Consider the following 20,709-nt stretch of genomic DNA (forward strand, 5'->3'; position numbering starts at 1 on the left):
CCAAACCATATATTTTTCAGTACGAGGGAGAGTATGTGCTTACTTGGAGGTGTAATTTGACATTATCTGGGCTGATTTCCTTTGGCTTTTCTTTATTTGACTTTAATTTTATTGCTTTAAGTTTCTCAGCTTCCATTTCATCCTCCTTTTTCATATGTCAGGTGTACAATGTGAATGATAATGTTCATGTATAATTTTATTTAAATTGATACAAAAATAAATACTGTTTGTCAGGATGTGATGGTAAAAAATTTTCTGAAAGATGTGGGATTTTAAAAACTCAAGAGTCTTTCATGTTATTCCTTTAGTCTGGCGGCAAGAAGAACTTGCACGCATTAACCAATCTTTCACTGGGGCTGAAAGGAAAGCTGCTTTGTGTGAACTTCTGGAAAAAGAGACCCAGATAATTGCTTCCATTGGGAGGCATAGATACATTTCATATACGGCAAACCAGGAAGCACTGATACAAGCTTTTTTGGATAAGGTTAGTAAAGTAACAATTATTTAAATAAGAATGAATCCTGAGTTTAAAAATGTAGAATAATGAACTAAAGAAGAGACTGACATTGTACGAATTTTCATGTTTAAATTTTCTGTTTTTTTTCTTTTTTCTGATACAGCTTTAGATTTTTAACTGTGGCCTAGAATAACAATTGACAATTAACATGAAATTAATATGTTCTTAACTAAAAAGTTTAGGCCATGAAGGAAAAAGTAAAGCTACCTTCCTTGTGACTCTGTTCATTTAGATTTAGGCTGGCTACAGAAGTTAGATCAATTACACACCCTGATGAAATGTGGAGTGACTGAAGTCACAGAATGTCTGGGTTTGGGATGCCTCATAGTAAGCAACCTGGGGAAAAGAGCTATAGATGAGTGTTTTTGCTTTTGCTCCCCAGGTCATTAACTGACTGGAAGTTTCTGACCAAAAATGTATATGATTGTTGAAAACCATGAAAACATACAATTAAGGGAAAAACTAATTATCTTTTTGTGTTGAAACTGCCTGTTCTGTTTGATATTGATTGCACAGCCTGTTTCCATAGTGACCAGTCTCCTTTTGTAAATCTGATCTTTCCAAACAATTAAAAGCCAATCCAGCCCCAAGAAGAAAGGGGATAGCGTTCTTCTAGATCTTTGCCTATAGTGATTCTCGTTGTATGATTCTTGTTACTTGAGAACATTCGTTTTTAAATACCATATTTTTTGATACTCTAAATGCCCTCCTCTCATTTTACTAATACACTCTCCTTTGATCTCAATTTTTCTTGTGGCTTTAACTACTACCTACATCCTGGAACTCCCTGCAGGTCCAGACCAGACCTCTCTTAGGAGCTTTGGAATCATGTATCCAAATGTATTACAACTTGCCTATTGTAATTGCTTTTGGGTGTCCCAACAGTACACCTTAAGTTGACATGTCAACACTGAAATTATACCATCTCACCGTTCCCTGGTCCTGCATCTCCAAACAGATGCTGTTCTGTAGCACTCACATCATTATTCTTCATGAATGTTTCATCATCTGCTCAGTTGCTGAAGACACCTGGGCATTATCCTTGGCATCCCATCCAGCCACCAACCAGTTTGTTCTGCTACTTTAATAATCGTCTCAATTCTTTACTTCCTTTTCAAACCCACTACTACTGTCTACAGGGAAATGGCTCTGCCATGGCACCCTGATGCCCTTGCATGAATCCAAACACGCCAGGTAGGCAAAGACTTGAACCACAGCGAATCTGAATCTTGGTGGAATGTCTTGTGATCCTGCTGGAAATTGAAAGGACGGGAGGCTTCTGAGGAGACGCTATGGAGCAGCTCCTCTCTTTGCTTTCCTATGTCCCCTGGGAGGCTGTCATGAGCCAGGCCTTGTCTTGTGTGTGTGTGAGATTGACAGTGACTTATCTGATTGTGGATTTCCTTCTCATTTGGACTACTTCGTGTCTCCAAATTAGGCTCTCAGCCTCCAGTCTCACTTCATAGTTCCCTCCTCTGTCATCCATACCACGGCCATAGTGACCTCACTAAACACATCTCTGCTCCTGCCCCTCCTTACTGCCTCTCAGGGATTTTCACAAGTGATACTCAGCACACCTCACCTGCTGGTATCTCATTGTCATTTCTCCTTGCAAACTACAGCCACACCGCTCCAGCTATGTTGGGTTACTTGCACGTCCTCAGAAAGATCACGTGCTCTGCATGCTTTGGCATCCAGTGTTGCCTCTACGTGGAACATCCTTTCCCTCCTTCATTAGTAGCTAGTTATACACCCTTCAAAACAAGCTCAGATACCCCTTCTTCCAGAAAGGACCTACTGATCCTCCTACTTTAGCCTGTACTATATGCTTCCACGAGACCCTGTTTCACTTCTTAGTAAATAGTGGTCAATTTTTAAAATTTTTTTAAAGTAAACTTATTTATTTTGAGAGAGCGTGCAAGCAGGGGAGGGGCAGAGAGAGAGGGAGAGCGAAAATCCCAAGGCGGCTCCATGCTGCCAATGCAGAGCCTGACTTGGGGCTTGATCCCACAAATCGTGAGATCAAGAGTCAGAAGCTTAACAAACTGAGACACAGGTGCCCCCGTAGTGGTCAGTTTTTATTGTATCTATTTACATGTCTGAATCATTCCTAGATACTGAGCTTAAGCAAAGGTATCTTTTATCTCTGTATCTTCATTTTCTAGCATAGTGCATATCACAGAGTATTAATACATGCTTATGGAGGAAGGCAGGAAGGAAAAATAAGGGACAGAAATAATGGTTGTGTAATTTCATATTTCAAGTATTGTCAAGAAATTATTCAATGTAGATACTGTCACTTCAAATTGTTGAATATCTTCATTCTAGGAAAGATGTGTCTCCTGTATGGAAGTATAATATTCATACTTCTCCAGGATCTTATTTCAAACTAAACTTATTCCTTTAGCAAGTTACTTTATCTTGAATCCAGCTTCATCACTGGGAACCATATTCCTTATGTGTCTGATTGTTAACCTTACCATTGGGGACGGCATAGACCCAGGGCAACAGGGACCCAGAGTGTTTGAAGGAGCTGGGGGCTTCTGAGGTACAAGGGACAAGGAAGATGAGTGGCATCTACCCTTCCTTATTTGAGGCTGGAACTTCCACAGGAATTCCTACTTATGCTTTCTCTGATGCTTTGTTTCCTACAAACTATTTAAAATTCTTATTGTAAATACTTATACAGTGTCTATTCTTGTTATGCCTTTATGCACCACCCACCCCCCTCCTCACCCCCTCCAGGCCTCTGCCTAACATTGTATCTAAACTTTTTTTTGAATTATAAAGAGTGTAAATGTAAGGTCACAGCGTATCATATTGACTCTGGAGCCACTTAATGACCATTGTTTTCTTATGAAGTGTATGTAGCACTCTATGAAGGTCTTGAAATCTCGCCAAAAAAAGATGAGATAGAGAAATTTTGTTCATAGGATTTTTCACGAGGAAGAAAAATGTGGTCTTTGTTTTTGTTTTTTGTAAAAACTGTTAAGTTGTAGTAGAAAGTGCGACCCTGAAAGATCCCGAGTGTAGGAAGAATTGCCAGGAAAATGGAAATCTTTGACTGTTGCCAGGAGAGAAAAAGAGAAAGCATAGTGAGGAGACAGCTGGGCACAATATGGTTCCTTGTGACTTTTTAGTTATATTATAAAATAAATGAAACATTAAGTGCAAGATAATTTTTTTGGTAAGAGGAGTGAGAATGAGAGAAATGATTGGGCCTTAGTGTCCATACTGATTTAGGGAAGCACACAAAAAGGCAAGACCAGAAGACTGAAGGAACGATGGAAAAAATAGCTATAAGAACTTGTAGAAATCAAGGGAAAGGCTTTTTGTGGATCATAGGTTTTAGAATTTGAGTTCTAAATCTATGGTTACATCAGCTGATGAACCAATTAATCTCACCCGTTCATAGGCTAAGATTTAGAGGAAATGGACATTTTAGCTGATACAAGGGAATTTTACCTCAGTTTTGACCAAAATGTTGTAGAGAGCAAGAAAAACACAACCAGAATGGAACTGCTACACTTGAAGTCAATCCTAGTCCATTACATAGACTAATTAGTCCAGTCTTTAAAAATATTAACTAACAGTGACTTTGACATACTTTTAATCTGTTATGGTAAATTATAAAATATTTGTTATTCTAATGCAAATTCATTCAAATCACCTTTTTGTATAGGATGCCATACTAAACATCATGGAAAGCAATTAAGATAGATTTTATAGTTTTCCTTGTAAATTCTTATACAATATCCATTCCTCTTTATTCCTGTCTACTTCGCCCCTCACACATGCCGAGCATTGTCTCTAATATTCAGGGGGACACAGTGCTGATTTAAAAAAAGTTGAAGTAACTTATTATCCTACAGTATTTTTGATAACTAAGAAAAAATAGCTTATAATGAATCCCTGAAGCTAGACAAGGTCAGAGTTTTTTTCAAATGTCAAAACTAACAACGAGAGCCATAATGCTGATTTTCAGGTCCACGTTTAGCACTATAACACATAGATATATAAAAAAATATTTACTTTACTATAATTTGGAAATAACTTTCAACAATAGAATTTTATGTTTGGTTTTAGTTTAACTTCACTGTATCTAAATATTATGTGGTTTATTGAACTAATATTTTTAATCTTCTTATCATGGACATAGACATTAAACCAATCAGGTATTATGGATTCTATACTAAGCCTTCATTCTCCATAAAAGGCTTAATCTAAAGATTTTTGAAGTATTGGTTAAATAATTTGTAATTTTAACACCTCAAACATTGACCTCCACAGGTTATCAGAGGTTAAAAACTCACAAGCTGACAGAGGTGAAAAAAAGCAAGTCAAGAAATTTGAGTGAAAAACCATCAGTCAGTTTCTGATGTATCTTGGGTTCTCTTTACCCAAACTGTGTTAAAGAGACAATTTGAATTTCTAATCTGCAAGAGGTTTTCCCTAGAGTCAAGGCCGTTCCTTTCTTTGATTCGCATACCACTTCTCACAATCACAAGCTACAAAACTGCAATCCTTGTTAGCTGTGTCATTTAAATGTTTTTCTTTTTCTCCCCCATACTCTGGTGGCCAACAGCTAATGGGATAGGAAAATACAACCGATTTTTGCCTCTCTCTGAGCACCACAGTGCACAGGGGTGTCCTCTGTGTATGAACAAAACCCCTTTGCTGTGTAAAAGGAAAGTTGATCACTACACAGTAGCTTTTGGGGGTTAGGGTTATTCTTAATTTGTGCCCTTGGGGACCCGAGTATTAATTTAGGAGGAAGAAAGCCCTCCTTTCACAGTACAGTCATTTCTTCTCTTTTGTGGGAGCCTGCTGCTCTCAAGGCTTTTGTTATCTCTCCACCTTCCCTTCCTTGAAATGCCTCTTCCTGCTGTTCTTCTGTTTCTCTCCTCCAGAGTCTTCCCTGTCTCATTTGTTGGCAGCTTAATGGAATTTATTACGCTCCTATTTTCTGAAGCAGTTTAAGAACATGATTGTTGTACGTCTCTTATTATAGCCAAAGCATTCAAAGGAAAAAGGAAATAAGAAAGAGAAATAAGCAAAGATGATGCATTTTCCTGTATCAGGGTAAAAAAAATACCTTAAGGGCTGAAATCAAAGAAGCTTAGACTTGAATGAAGACCAGGTTGTCAGTGTTGGCAGAAATATATCCAAGTATAAAAACAGCTTCGTCAATAGATTTTTTTTTTATATATATCTTTTAGTACTAACTAGGGAAACTCGAACTTCAAATCTAGGATTCTTTGATTGTGAAGAATCAGTTCCCTTTACTCTGGCTAATTCGTGGTTATTCTTCAGGTTTCACCTTAGATAATATTTTCTTTTCATTAAGTAATTGCTTCATAGCAACCTATGGTTAGTTACCTGTTTACCTGTAATCATGAAGCAGAATTATCCTGTATTTTAATTACTTGTTTTCCTATCTTTACATATTATGAGATTTGAGAGTTCTTAAAATCAGTATTGTTTACTCTGTACCTAATACATTAATATATAGTAAACACAATCAATATTTGTGGAATGAATGAATGAGTACTGTAGGTCATATCAGATATATAGAAACACATGAGAATTTATTTCTTATAATCTTTTGGGAGAAATAAAATTAACAAAAAAATAATTATAGAACAGTTTAAATTTAATTTCCCTGAGTTATTGAAATAGAGACATGGTATATTTGTGTGTGTGTGTGCGCGCACACATGTGTTTGTGTGTGTGTTTATGAGTACAATAGGACTTGAGATACTAGTGATTTCATTGGTTCAAAACATATTAGGAATTTTTATGGAAAAGGCAGAGTTTGAGTTAAAAATTGCAGGGTGGAAGGTGTTGGGTGGATGAGTGGATGTTGAATGTATTTGGAAAAAATCTGAGATATTACCAAATCGTACTATATTAGATGGGGCTAAAAACTTGGAGGGGAAGTGGAGTTAAATGAATCTATCAACTGAAATACAATGAAGTAGATGAACTACATATTTCATTAAAAGGTAATTATTGGGGCATCTGGGTGGCTCAGTCAGTTGAGTGTCTGACTTTGGCTCAGGTCATGATCTCATGGTTCGTGGGTTCGAGCCCTGCGTTGGGCTCTGTGCTGACAGCTCAGAGCCTGGAGCCTGCTTTGGATTCTGTGTCTCCCTCCCTCTCTGCCCCTCCCCTGCTCACACTCTGTCTCTTTCTCTCTCAAAAATGAATAAACGTGAAAAAAAAATTTTTAAGGTAATTATTACAAGTGAAATAAAAGGATTATACAAGTGAAATAAACCTGCAGAGCAAAAGGTATTGCCCACATTACTAGAAGAAAGGAAATTGCATTTAATAGAGTCATCCTGAAGAAAATGGCATGGCAAGATTAAGACATTAGTTAGACTTTAAAATATCACAATATGAGGGGCGCCTGGGTGGCTCAGTCAGGTAAGCATCTGACTTTGGCTCAGGTCATGATTTTACAGTTCCTGAGTTTGAGCCCCGCATTGGGCTGCGTGCTGACAGCTCAGAGCCTGGAGCCTGCTTTGAATTCTGTGTCTCCTCTTTCTCTGCTCCTCCCCTGCTAGCACTCTGTCTCTCCCTCTCTCTCTCTCAAAAATAAATAAAGCTTAAAAAATTTTTAAATATCACAATATGAAACTCAGCCTAAGGTTGCTTATTCCTTAAAAACTTTTAAAAGGAGCTTTGAAACATTTAACTTCAGTAACACTCTGAGGCCTACCCCAAACAAGGCTGTATCTATTTAAAATAATCTATATATTGTTATTTCTAAGTGATAGTAATTAAATGACAAAATATTTTCTTATTGAGCTATTTCCCTCTTATAATCCTTAATAAATTTTAGCTAATTCTATCAGTCTGCTAATTAGCAGTACATTATTTAATATTAGATATATGCCTTAAGAATATAAATTAATGATACGGTCGCAGCCTCTCACTTGCTGGACTTAAACTAGAACTGAGAATCTAAAGTTTCTGATGGAGAGTCCTAGCTCTGAACAGCACTTATTCTGGCTTTGATCAGAAAATGCTGCCATTACTTTGAAAGCATCTCAAATATAGTTGTTTTTAGATGGTACTTTTCAGTTTTCAATGTAACTTAGCTAATATGAAATGTAAGAAATTTAAAAGTAATTTAAAGCTGTAACTGAAAAACATATTCACCCTTATATTATTTCTTTATTTGGCTAGTCTGCATTCCTGATGATTTGTTCCCATACAAGGGCTTCTAATTAAACTTTAAATTATATCAAATCTAAGATTTAAGTGGCTGCAATTATGGCATAAATTAGACTACAGGTCTCCAAAGCATAAATTACCATTCAGTCTACAAAAAATCCAGCATTTGGAGAGTCAATAGTCATGATCAAAATAGGCTTGTTTCTGTTAGATTATAATCAGGGAAAGCAGTTGAGCAGCTTTAATACCATGAAGGAGAAGGGAAAATAGTGAGGTTTCACTGTGAAATTTCCGGGTGAAGGCATCTTTTCGTAAAGTCTCGGTCGGAGGGAAGAGAAGCAGTGGCAAACACACACTTAATCTTCACTAACTAGTGTCTCTAGTGTCTCACTCCACCTCCTGAATTCTTAGTCTGGGAATCCACAGATGAGCTTCAGGGCAGGTGAACTCCATCTTTAACCCTCGGCTCATGAGGTCAGCTAGGTTGGGAGGCACCAAGGCTGAATTGGGAATAGAGAGTGAGAATCTTAGCCATCATCATCAGGGAGGTAGGGATCACTGCTGAGATAGCTAAATATAGTTGCTCAACTATGGACATCTGTTTTGTGAAGAACTGTGAACTTGTTAGAGATTTATGTTTATAGGAAACAAGACCATAACTCACAGAAGTCCCGTTTTGCTGTGTCCTTAGTTCTGGCGCACTGAGGATAGTAACAATCGCTCCACAAAAGTTTCTTCAATTGAGAAAGCATGATCAAGACACATTTTTATAACTCAGTGTAATTGAAACAAGCAGATCACTTTTTTTAACATTGAAAATAGCATGCCTTTTTCCAAAGGTAATGAGTTATTCCATATACCCATTCAGCCATTCAACATACTAGTTAGTACAAATTAGTACCAAATTCTAAATCCTGTAGAAATGCTTGCACTTCCACAGACTAAATAGCTCATTCGTACTTTTTTTCCTAAAATGCTTTCTTTTCCCATGGTCTACAAATTCTGCAATTAATTTCCTCAAGCTTTAGTGATGCTTTTATTCATAAAGCACATGATATTAAGTTAGCTTTTAGTAGAAATTATTTTTTAACCTTTAATTATAACTAATAATTATAAACATATTATTGTTTTTAAGTGTTCAGCTCCAAAGGTATGGAGAACATTTAGCGGCAAAATAATTGAGATGGATACACAGTTCACCATCAGAGCCAGAGAGCTGCAGAACATCTATAAATGCATAATGCTGAAAAATATCTCTCAAGATGAAAGACTGGATGCACTCCTAACACTTAAACATACTGTGAAGGTACATTAACTTTCTCGTAGTTTTGAGGTATCACTATCAATATTGGTATCACTATTGGTATTACTATTAATAAAAAAATGATTACTAAAATAAGCTGTTTGGTATTAATGGTAAAGATGACTAATCAGTGTCTATATATATAAATTTGTTTTGTCAACAGCTATATTGTTTTGATGTCGTTTGGGGAGGATGTGTTTTCTGCATTAATATTTATCTAAAAGTTCTCAAACTATATATTACGATACATAGAAGTATGCACAATGCATAATCTAAATGGAAATAAATACCCATTTCTATTTGATTGATGCAAATATATGCAAATATATATATAGCATGAGATTAATACTCAACTCAGTTCACTAAAACAGCAATTTCTATATATTTTGACACTCTTCAATAAAAATTTTATTTTTAGCAATTTTAAAGCAGGATGAGAATATTTTTATTTTTTTCCTCATCATTTATTAATTTAAGACACATTAAGCAATTGAGTAAATGGTTCGTGTTGAGCACTAAGTCTGGATAGATCTCTTACATGTCCCTCCATCTTGAGAACAGAGGCATTGACTCAATGAGGCACTGACTGCTTTTGTTCTGGATTACGTTTTTAAAGATGTTTGTGTAGTGACTAACATTGGAAGATAGAGATAGTTAGGAAGAAAGGGAGAATCAGTAGGTCCAGAGGTAGGAAATAAGCATGATGTATGTAATGGGCGGTAAAAAGGCCAGATTAGAAAAAAGAGAATGCAAGTAGGGAATACAGTAGAAATCCTCCTAACTAACGAATTTAGGAACATTTTTTGGTTAATAATAAAAAAAGAAAACCAAACAAAAACAGAGAATAGGCTTATAAAAATAAATTGTGCATATCTTAAACAATACGTTTAACCTATATATGTACATGTATATTTATTTAACAATATTTTATTGGAGGATTAAGGCCTTTAAACATGACTCAAATTCTGGCTCTATTCATTATGGCTGTACAACCTTAGATAAGTTATTTAATATTTCTGAAAATCAGTTTCATCATTTGTAAAATTAGTTGCATTGAGGATATAGATATATATGTGTATATAATCTATGTGCATCTATATGTATTTATAAAGTATAAATAAAATATAATCTGTATTATCTCACTGCTTATGAATAGGGAGCCCTCAAAAAATTATTTAAAAAATTTTTTAATGTTTATTTTTGAGAGGGAGAGAGAGACAGAGTGTGAAGCAAGGGAGAGGTAGGGAGAGAGGGAGACAGAATCTGAAGCAGGCTCAGAATCTGAGCTGCAGCACAGAGCCCGACATGCGGCTTGAACTCGCAAACCGTGAGATCATGACCTGAGCTGAGGTCAGACACCTAACCGACTGAGCCACCCAGGTGCCCCAATAATGGGTATTATTTTGATGACAGTTACTAACAGAGACCAGTGAATCTTAAACTTGAGTACACATTAGAAGCATCCGAAGAACTTGAGAGAGTGAGATGCATAGAGACAGAGAAAGAGAGATTGAAAGAGAGAGAATATGAGAATAAATGAATAAGGAATGATACTTAGGCACAATTTCAGAGAAGTTAAATTAGATCCTCAAGTGTTAGGGCAATCTTAAAACCTTTAAAAATCTCTCCTGGGTCATTCTAATATGCTTTCAGGGCCAAGGACCCTGATCTAGACTCTTGTGTTAGCTATACTAAATATGTATTAAAAAGTACAGGAGAATATTATTTTATAGTTACAGATGCCACATTCTGACTCCTTCATTCAAACTGTGTTTTAGTCCTCTCTCGGGCAATTGGAACAACTTACTTCTATTCTACTGCTCATAAATCCTGCCTTAATCACTTAACCCCTACATGGGGCTTTCTTATTCAACCACACTCATTTCTGTGATTTTATTAAAAATTATTATGAATTGTACAAATTTGCAGAAGAAATACATGAAATATATGTGTACAATTTAACATATGAAGTCACCAACCACATAACCACTCTCTGACCCAAAACAGGACATTGCCAAAATTGCCAAGTATCCCGTCTTTTCATAATCCCAGTTCACCCTCTTATCCCCTAGAAGTAACTGCCATATTGACTTTCACAGTAGTCATCTCCTTGATATTCTTTATAGTTTTACCATCTCCCTATATCCTTAAATAATATAGCTTAGTGTTGCTTATTTTGGAATTCATTTAAGTGGAATGACGTATTGTTCTGTGTCTTACTGCTTTCACTCAACATTACTTTTTTAAGATTTAAGCTTGTTATTGTATATAGCTACAGTTTATTCATTTCCATACATATAATAATATTCTATCAATATGTGCATTGTATGAATAAGTCAACACTTACTTATGTCATCAATTGATTTATGGATATTTAGTTGTTTCTAATTTTGTGCCACTGTGAACAATGACTTTACGTGCACATTTCTCTACTCTTAAGAGGAGAATTGCTGGGTTGTAGATTATGCATATCTGAAGCTCTACTAGATAATGTGAAAATTTTTTCATAATTAGTTGTACCAATTTTTACTCCTGCTAGTTTCTTTTGCAATTTCTTTCTTTTGGAATCTAGTTTCAGTTTGTTTGGTGGTAATTTTGAAAGCTAACAGTGATTTTAAAAATTCTATGCTGAATATGTGTTTTGTATAGGAACATGAATGTAAACTGACTCAGGAAATTCTAGAATTGATTGACAGAGAGGTTGACCTTATGATGAGAGGCGTCAAACATCATAATCTTGAAGGGCTCAGAAAAAGAATCGCAACACTCTTTTTTCATTACATCAAAACACCTCTATTTAATCCAGAAGTTGCAAGACACCTTAAGGTACTCTACTTTTTTTCCTGTATTCCTTCCTCAAAATTCTAAAATGTGCTGTAGTAAATTGAAGTATATTCAAATTTTGCTTTAATGCATTACTTGGGGTCCATGTGGAAGACCATCTTGTTGGTGACATCTCTTTTGAATGATTGTTTTTCATGTTAACAAATTAATCATTTAACTTTAGTGTCTGTATTTTCAACCTTGAATTCTTCCCTACTCTCTGAACCAAACTGAATGTTGTATTATGTTGAATGCATTATGATCTCTTTCACACTTTCGTGCTTTTGAACACACTTAGTTCTACCTGGAATCCTGTCCCCTACTTACTCTGCTAACTCCTGTTCATTTTCTGACATTTAATTCATGGGTCCCCTCTTGCATCAGGCCTTGGAGAGAGTTCAAGTCTTCATTTCTGAGATTCTACACATACTTTGTTTGTGTTGCCTTCTAATACTTATTGCTTAGTCATAGTTGTTACTGAACAGATCCATATAGGTATCCTGATAGAACTTCAAATGTAACATGTATTTGAATGAAACTACCTTTTCCAACTCCAAAATGCTTAAGTTTCTATGAAGATTTTGCTATCTAGCGCCAAGGTAAGTATCTCATTGCCTTCTTACTGTGTCAAACGATTTAAAACACTTTTGGTGCGGTTTGGAAGGGAGCGGTTTACTAAAGAATTCTAAATGGTGTTTTATTCTAATGACTATATTTATAGTTATAAGTAAATATATACAGTATTAAGAGGCTGGCTAAATATCTATTTTGCTTTTTTTGATATAAAATCTCAATATTTAGTCAAAACTTTTAGGAAAATAAAATTATTTAATTTTTACATTCTTTCTTTTTTAATGGATTTTTAAAACTTAATTGTATTGCAAGAGTATTAAGATACAACAAAAGTCAGGGATGCCTGGCTGGTTTGGTCAATAGAACATGCGATTCTTGATCTCAGGCTTATACATTGGAGCCTCATGTTGGGTACAGAGATTACTTAAAAATAAAATCTTAAAAGAATATACATAAAAAAAGTCCAAGAGAAAAGTTGCCCATTATGTTATTTCTTATTCAAATTAATGTTTTATTTCCCCAGGGTAACTTCTAGTCCTTCTCTATAGACTTATCTCAGCTTTTATATTTTTACAATAATAGAATTTAATATTCTACACGTTCACCTAACATACCATTTTATTCAGTTTTTAAATTTACCTTTGGTCAGATTTACTATTTGGGGATCAGTTTTGACAAATACAGAGTCATGTAATCAATACCTAACCCAGAGTGTCGTATAAGTGGAATCCTACTGTATGTAGCTTTTTGACACTGGCCTCCTTCATTCAGCATACTGCCTTTGATATTCACCCATGTTTTTGAACGTATCCTTAGTGTTGTTATACCTGTGTAACACTTTTGTTGTCTGAATGTAGTAGAGCTTGTTTATCCATTCACAGTTGTAGGATATTGAATTGTTTGTTAGACTTTTGGACTTTTGTGAGTAAAATCGCTAAAAACACTTGTTTGTGAGTTTTTGTGTATATTGATTGTTTGGGGTTAAATACCTGGGAAGTAGAATTTTTTTGAGTCATCTGGGAAATGCACATTTACCTTTATAAGAGATGGCCAGCCTTTTTTCCGCACTGGTTGTGCCATGTTTCATCCCCATCTGTAATGTGTGACGTTCCCATTGTTCAGCATCCTTGCCAGCAGCTGGTAGTGCCAGTGTTTATTTTAATTCTGGAATTCTAATAAATGTGTAGTAGTATCCCATTATATTTTAATCTGTGATTTCCTAATGAATATAATATTAAGCATCTTTTCATGCACTTTTTTTTGCCATCCATCTATAACTTTTTGGTGAAGTAGCTGCACATATCTTTTGCCGCCACCCCTTTTTCAAAATTGAGTCATTTGTTTTATCATTATTGAATTTTGAGAATTCTTTGTTTATTTTACATATAAATCCTTTGTAAGATACATGATTTGCAAATATTGGCCCTCTGTCTGTGGCTTGTCTTTTCATTCTCTTAACAGTATCCTTAGCAGAAAAGATGTTTTTATTTTTATAAAGTTGAATTTATGCATTTTAAAAATGGATCATGCCTTTAGCATTTATTTTGTAGTTATGAAATCTTTCTGGAAGAATTAATATTGTTAAAATATCCATACTACCCCCTCCCACACACAAAATGTACATACTACACGAAGTGATCTACAGATTCAATGCGATCCCTATCAAGATTCCAATAGTATTTTTCATAGAACGAGAAAAAAATCCTAAAATTTGTATGGAACCGCAAAAGATCCTGTATAGCTAAAGCAATTTTGAGAAAGAAGAACAAAGCTGGAAGCATCATGCTTTCTGATTTCAAACTATATTCCAAAGCTATAGTTCAGACAGTATGGTACTGACATAAAAACAGACACAGAGATCAATGCTACAAAATAGAAAGCCCAGAAATACACCCGCAAAGGAACTAAGGACACACAATGGAGAAAAGATAGACTCTTTATTAAATGGTGTTGAAAAAACTGGATAGCCACCTGCAAAAAAAAAAAAAAAAAAAAAAATCAACCTTTATCTCACACACATACAAAAATCAACCCAAAATAAAGATTTAAATATGAGACCTGAAACTATAAAGTTATTAGAAGGAAGTATAGAGAAAATGTTGTTGACATTGGTCTTAGCAACAGTTTTTTTAGTCATGGCATCGAAAGCAAAAATAGACAACTGGGATTGCATCAAACTGAAAAGCTTTTGCGTAGAAAGGAAACAATCAACAAAATGAAAGGCAATGTACAGAATGGGAGAAGATATTTGCGAACCATATATCTGATGAGTTAATATCCAAAAAAAGGAACTTATACAACTCAACAGCAAATTCATATTAACCCAATTTAAAAATGGGCAAAGACTTGAGTAGACATTTTCTCAAACAAGACATACAAATGGCAACACATACATGAAAAAGTGCCCCACATCACTAAATATCAGTGAAGTACAAAGCAAAACCACAGTAAGATATTCAGCTCACAATTTTGGAATGGCTGTTATCAAGAAGACAAAAAATAGCAAGTGTTGGCAAGCATATGGAGAAAGGGAACCTTTGTGCACTGTCCTTTGAAATTAAATTGGTACATCCATTACAGAAGGCAGTGTGGAAGCTCCTCAAAAAATTAAAAATAGAACTACTATATGATGTACAGTTTCAAGTTTTGAATATTGATCATTGAGCCAATCCAAATTTAGTGTTAGGATGAATGAAATAAGAAATACACTTAGTTTAGTGGACTTTCATCTATACACGAATCTAGCCATTGCCTGTAAGATTAATGCAGCATAGCACCAAAAATCTAAATTCTTTTTAAAACTTAAGTGCCAAAGCACTTTGAAGTTGTTGTTATGATTTTGCAATCTAAAACTTCACCTACTAATTTTTTTCTGCCAATTAATTTTTAGGTGTTTTTACCAAGGGTTGATGAATAACACAGATTTCTTAACATTTTGGCAGGATAAATGAATACTGCTTGAAATTTAAGTTTTGTGTATAATAGTAAGTTAAGGGAAAATGTGACTTTAAAAATTAACCAACTTTTTATCTCATTCTAAGATAAGTTAGTCCTCAGTATTTCTGTTGGTTAGTATTTGGCCTGACTTTTTTTTTTTTTTTTTTTTTTTAATTTTTTTTCCCAACGTTTTTTATTTATTTTTGGGACAGAGAGAGACAGAGCATGAACGGGGGAGGGGCAGAGAGAGAGGGAGACACAGAATCGGAAACAGGCTCCAGGCTCCGAGCCATCAGCCCAGAGCCTGACGCGGGGCTCGAACTCACGGACCGCGAGATCGTGACCTGGCTGAAGTCGGACGCTTAACCGACTGCGCCACCCAGGCGCCCCTGGCCTGACTTTTATAACTAACCTACCTTCCTTCCTTCCTTCCTTCCTTCCTTCTTTCGTTCCTTCCTTCCTTCCTTCCTTCCTTCCTTCCTTCCTTCCTTCCTTCCTTCCTTCTTCTCTCTCTTCCTCTCTCTCTCTCTCTCTCTTTTATTCTTTAGGTCCCTCAAGACCCATTGAAGTTTTATAAGAAGATTTACTTTTGCCACAGTTGCCAGCTCTATATGCCTTCCACAGAGTTTGCTGTATCATCCACCTCACACCGCGCATACCGGTGTCGTAACTGCATTAACCTTGACAATGAGACTCGGCAACGAGAATCATTTCTGAAGTACAAATGTTTACTTCAACGGCTCTACTATTCAGAAGCTAATTATGAAGATGATTCTAAAATTGCTTTCCTGATGCAGGTATGATCAGTAAGGGTTGTCAGTCATGGATGAAATTTGTTCGCTGATATTACAGAAAAGATTCCTACTTTCCCACAGAAACCTTTTAAAATAATGGCTCCTTGGGCCATTGGGTGGCTGAGTTGGTAAAGCGACTGACTCTTAATTTCGGTCAGGTCTTGATCTCAAGATCTTGAGATCTAACCCCCAGCTCATGCTGGGCATGGAACCTGCTTAAGATTCTCTCTCTCCCTCTCACCCTGCCCGTCCCCCACTCATTCTCTTTCTCTCTCTCTCTCTCCATCTCTCTCTCTCTCAAAAATTAAAATAAAATAAAAGTACTTTTATCTATGCTTATACTTGGTGACACTTGCCCCTCTGGCAATTCTAAGTTTATATATGCAGACTTTGTGATAAGAAGTCACTTCAAGACTTTTAGCTAATATGGTTTAAATTGTAAAAGTTTTTAAACAGTTATTTCATTTCCCCCATTTTCCTTATTTTTTTCATTAAAACAACAAAGTCTTTTTAATAACACTAAGCAAATTGCTTACTTTATTAAATCTCAATTTCTTCATTTGTAACATGGAAATAAAGTGACCTACAATAACCCTGAGAATAAGATGATAGTGACAAATTTTGAAAAGCACCAAGTACCATATACATGTAAGGTAAAATTAGCATACTGGATGAAATATATGCAGCTTTTTCTGCATATATTTTTTTTCATTTTTTTCATTAAAACAACAAAGTCTTTTTAATAACACTAAGCAAATTGCTTACTTTATTAAATCTCAATTTCTTCATTTGTAACATGGAAATAAAGTGACCTACAATAACCCTGAGAATAAGATGATAGTGACAAATTTTGAAAAGCACCAAGTACCATATACATGTAAGGTAAAATTAGCATACTGGATGAAATATATGCAGCTTTTTCTGGGTTAAAGATGCAGTCATGACTGTGAAACTGATAATGTAGTTTGGGCAGAATGAGCAGAGGTTTGGAGAAAAATAAATTGTAAGAAGCAACTTCATGAATAACGTTTCTCTCTTAAAAATATACTCTTATAATGTATTTCTTCAAGTAATTTAATAATCTTAAGAAACGTTATATTTAGAAGAAAACATTATTTTTCAAACTTGTTTTGACATGCAGCTAGAAGATATTCAGTACCTGATAGAGAACATCTGGGCATCACAGTCAGCACTCAGTGCCTGGAATGATCTCCATGATCTGGTCATGGTCAGGTGGGATAAGTCCTTGGAATGGTCCCCGTGGAACTGCATTCTTCTTACCAAAGATGAAAGCATTGCTCATCTCAAGCTAACAAGTATTGAAGAGGTAAGAAAGCAGAGAATTTATTTGGGGAACTCATTTAATCATTGAAAATTTTAGAGATAGTGTGACTGCTTTTTACTACATTCCAAGGATAATTTAAATACTTCCATTGGATTAAGAAACAGACTGGATAACAGTAACAAATATATGGATGGTGTGTATGGCTGAGATTAAAATTAAAGGAAGCCAAGGCACGGAAAAGGACAAGATAAGAGATCAGAACATCTTACAAGTATCGAAACTGGATATCACTCTCTCTTAATAATAGCAAGTTGAAGCACATAGTTCCATAGTAAATTCCATGCGGACAGAGGTTTTATTTAGCTTATTCATGTCTGTATCGCTAATACCTACACCAGTGCCTGTCCCAGACTAGGGGTTTACTAAATATTTGTTGAATGAATAAATGAAATAACAGGTATTATGTAACCTAGACTCTGCCTTTCTTTGATTAACCATCATGAGTCTGCCTAAAAAGCACACTAAATTCTCAAATTTTGTTCATAATCTTGTGCTCTAAATGGCAATTATACTGATGGACTATGGTTCTGAGGCTCCAGTTTTCATTTTCTCCCAAATGACTAGGAGTGGGGAAAACACTCTAAAAATTCAATACCATTTAATTTCATTAACTTACAAGATGCAATCTGTAAAACATTTCAATGAACAGAACTGAGTTCATCAGAGAGCTTCATTTACACGAAGCAAGCTTAGGACCCAACAGTTGATAGTGATTCTCTGCCTTCTATTGATTAAATGCCTATACTTTGAATTTCATGCAAAATGTCAGTTAGGAGAAAATAAAGAACTGACTTCAAATATAATAGTCACTTTGAATGGTGCTATTCCCTGCTTGTGTTTTTACTGGGTAGGGGGGAGGGTTTAAAGAGGAGGAACTAGTTAAATTTGTAGTTTTTTGGAATAATTTTCCAGTAGAAGTCAGGCTAAGAAAAATTGCACTCTAGGGATTGAAAGAAAGAGCAGCAGAAATTGAAGCTGTGTTAAATATTATATTTAGTAAACTAAGCTGCTTCATAAATATGTAATCACTCGAAGCATAGCCAATACTACAATATCATTTCATCTAGGACCTATAGTGGGATTGAAGTTCATTCCCAAAGCTGATATTCTACTGTTTCAATTAATCCACATACTCCCTTTGTGTATTTAATCAAATTAGTGCAGTATCCAATTAAATGTTCTATTCACATGCATTCCTAATTTCTGGATGCCTATAAATTTCTATAAAGAGAGCTAAGGTTCTCAACCAGACAAACTAAAAAAAAAATGCCTTTTTATGGTTTTGGACTAGGTGTAATCTTTTATTAATATTCAGCTTTTTATTTTAAAAAATTTTTTTTTCAACATTTTTTTATTTATTTTTGGGACAGAGAGAGACAGAGCATGAACGGGGGAGGGGCAGAGAGAGAGGGAGACACAGAATCGGAAACAGGCTCCAGGCTCCGAACCATCAGCCCAGAGCCTGACGCGGGGCTCGAACTCACGGACCGCGAGATCGTGACCTGGCTGAAGTCGGACGCTTAACCGACTGCGCCACCCAGGCGCCCCAATATTCAGCTTTTTAAAAAGAATAGTTTGCATCTTGCCACAAGTTAAAGTTAAAGCATTTCTAGAATTTCTTTAATGCAGAGATATTTGCTTTCTCGGTAAGTAAAAAAATACTCAAACGTTAAAATAATCTTGGCCCCCTGTAATCATGACACAAGTTATAGGAAAAGTGTGGAAAAGACTTCTGTTCTCTGAACCATAAATGAGGCAGAGCAATTTCTCATGGTGCACACGTTGGTCAAAGTAGGAACAACAATGGATGTAAAGTCAGGAGATCTGACACAGTATGTCCCCATTTCTGTCACTAACAATCTGTAGGACGTTAAGACCTGCCCTCTTTGCTTCACAAATCTTTATAAAGTTTAGCTAAAATCATGGAATCAATATAGAGGATCAGAGCAGCCTTGGTCGAATTCTGGCTCTATCATTTATAAGCTGGGAGAATTGAGCAAATTTGTCAATGTCTTAGTGCCTGTTTTCTCATCTATAAAAGGGGATGATATGAAAAGGGAAATAATATAAAAAGGGGATAATATATATTGGATATTTTCCATTTTATATTATTCTTTAAGAGTTGCCAATTGTTCCTTTGCTTGTATGTACCATAATATGCTTATCTCACCTTTAATGATTGTTTTTTTCTATAAAGGTACTTTGAAAACTTATAAAGATCTGTACATGTATAATTTAATGTTGAATAACAGAAGTGTGTTAGTTTTTTTTTTTTCTTTTTTAATGAAGTAAGGACTAAGAAGTGGTTGAACATAGTTAGATCAGTGCAAAGGATGAGTATTTTGCCCTGGTAAATTGGTCTGTAAAAAGGAAACTTTAAGCCAGGACACTCCTACATGATACTCTGCCAGAATGGTATGTCCTTTGGCTCCTTTCCTGCAGGCTGTCTTTACATTTGTTTTGACACTATGAAGGGTCTTTAGTGAGGGATGTATTACTTTTAGAAAACAAATTCTAGGAGGAGGTACAAGTAGTGATTTAGTTGAAAAGAAGGGTCGATTAAGATTAATAAAGGAAACGGATGGTATTTATTAATTCAACTAAAATTTTCTTTTGAATGTGCCAGATACAGTGCTAAGTGCTTGGAGAAAAACAAGGATGTGTAATGGACACAATCATTGTTTCTGTGTTGTATTTAAGTTTGGTTGGAAATAACAGACTGAGCAATTTATAATGACTTAATTAAATGTGAAGTTAATTTCCTTATCAAACAAGAAGTTAAGTCCAGATGGTGGCTCCACAGTGCTCTCAGAAACCCAAGCCCTCTAACTTTCTCTTCAGCCATCTTTAACCTTTGACTTTCATTCTCATGCTTGTGGAGTCTTAGAGATAAAATAGCTCATTCTCTTAAAAAGCTTTCTTGTAAGCTTCATCCAATGGCTTCTATTATATATGCATGTATGTATAATGGCCTGAAACATGTCACATGGCCACCCCTAGCTAGAATAAAGGCTAGGAAAGCTGAGCGCATCACACAATACAAAATAAGGCCCTTCTGCAAAATCAGGCCTCTAAATATGAATAGAAGAAAGAGTGAATATTGGGTTGGCAACTAGCAGTCTGCCACTCTTAGTAGAAAACAGATTATCTTATACTGCGGCAATGCTACATAACAGAGAAAGTTCAAAGTATGCTATAGCTGTGGAGAGACCAGAAGCCTAAACATTAATTAAGA

The 20,709-nt window shown here is 35.5% G+C and overlaps 1 protein-coding gene across 2 annotated transcripts in view; it reads left to right on the forward strand.

The window, feature by feature from the left end:
- Positions 1 to 20,709, forward strand: part of IQUB (IQ motif and ubiquitin domain containing) — a 236,829-nt gene that overhangs the window by 37,442 nt on the left and 178,678 nt on the right. For both annotated transcript variants that reach the window (XR_009260278.1, XM_058724434.1), the window contains exons 8-12: positions 309 to 484; positions 8,835 to 9,005; positions 11,652 to 11,828; positions 15,884 to 16,132; positions 17,271 to 17,456. Coding sequence is in view for 1 of the 2 variants with exons in the window: in XM_058724434.1 (XP_058580417.1) it covers positions 309 to 484; positions 8,835 to 9,005; positions 11,652 to 11,828; positions 15,884 to 16,132; positions 17,271 to 17,456 (959 nt within the window). In the remaining variant the exon portion in view is untranslated. The remainder of the gene's footprint in view (positions 1 to 308; positions 485 to 8,834; positions 9,006 to 11,651; positions 11,829 to 15,883; positions 16,133 to 17,270; positions 17,457 to 20,709) is intronic.

The sequence above is a fragment of the Neofelis nebulosa genome, chromosome 4 (genome assembly GCF_028018385.1).
Source record: "Neofelis nebulosa isolate mNeoNeb1 chromosome 4, mNeoNeb1.pri, whole genome shotgun sequence".
NCBI classification, from domain to species: domain Eukaryota; kingdom Metazoa; phylum Chordata; class Mammalia; order Carnivora; family Felidae; genus Neofelis; species Neofelis nebulosa.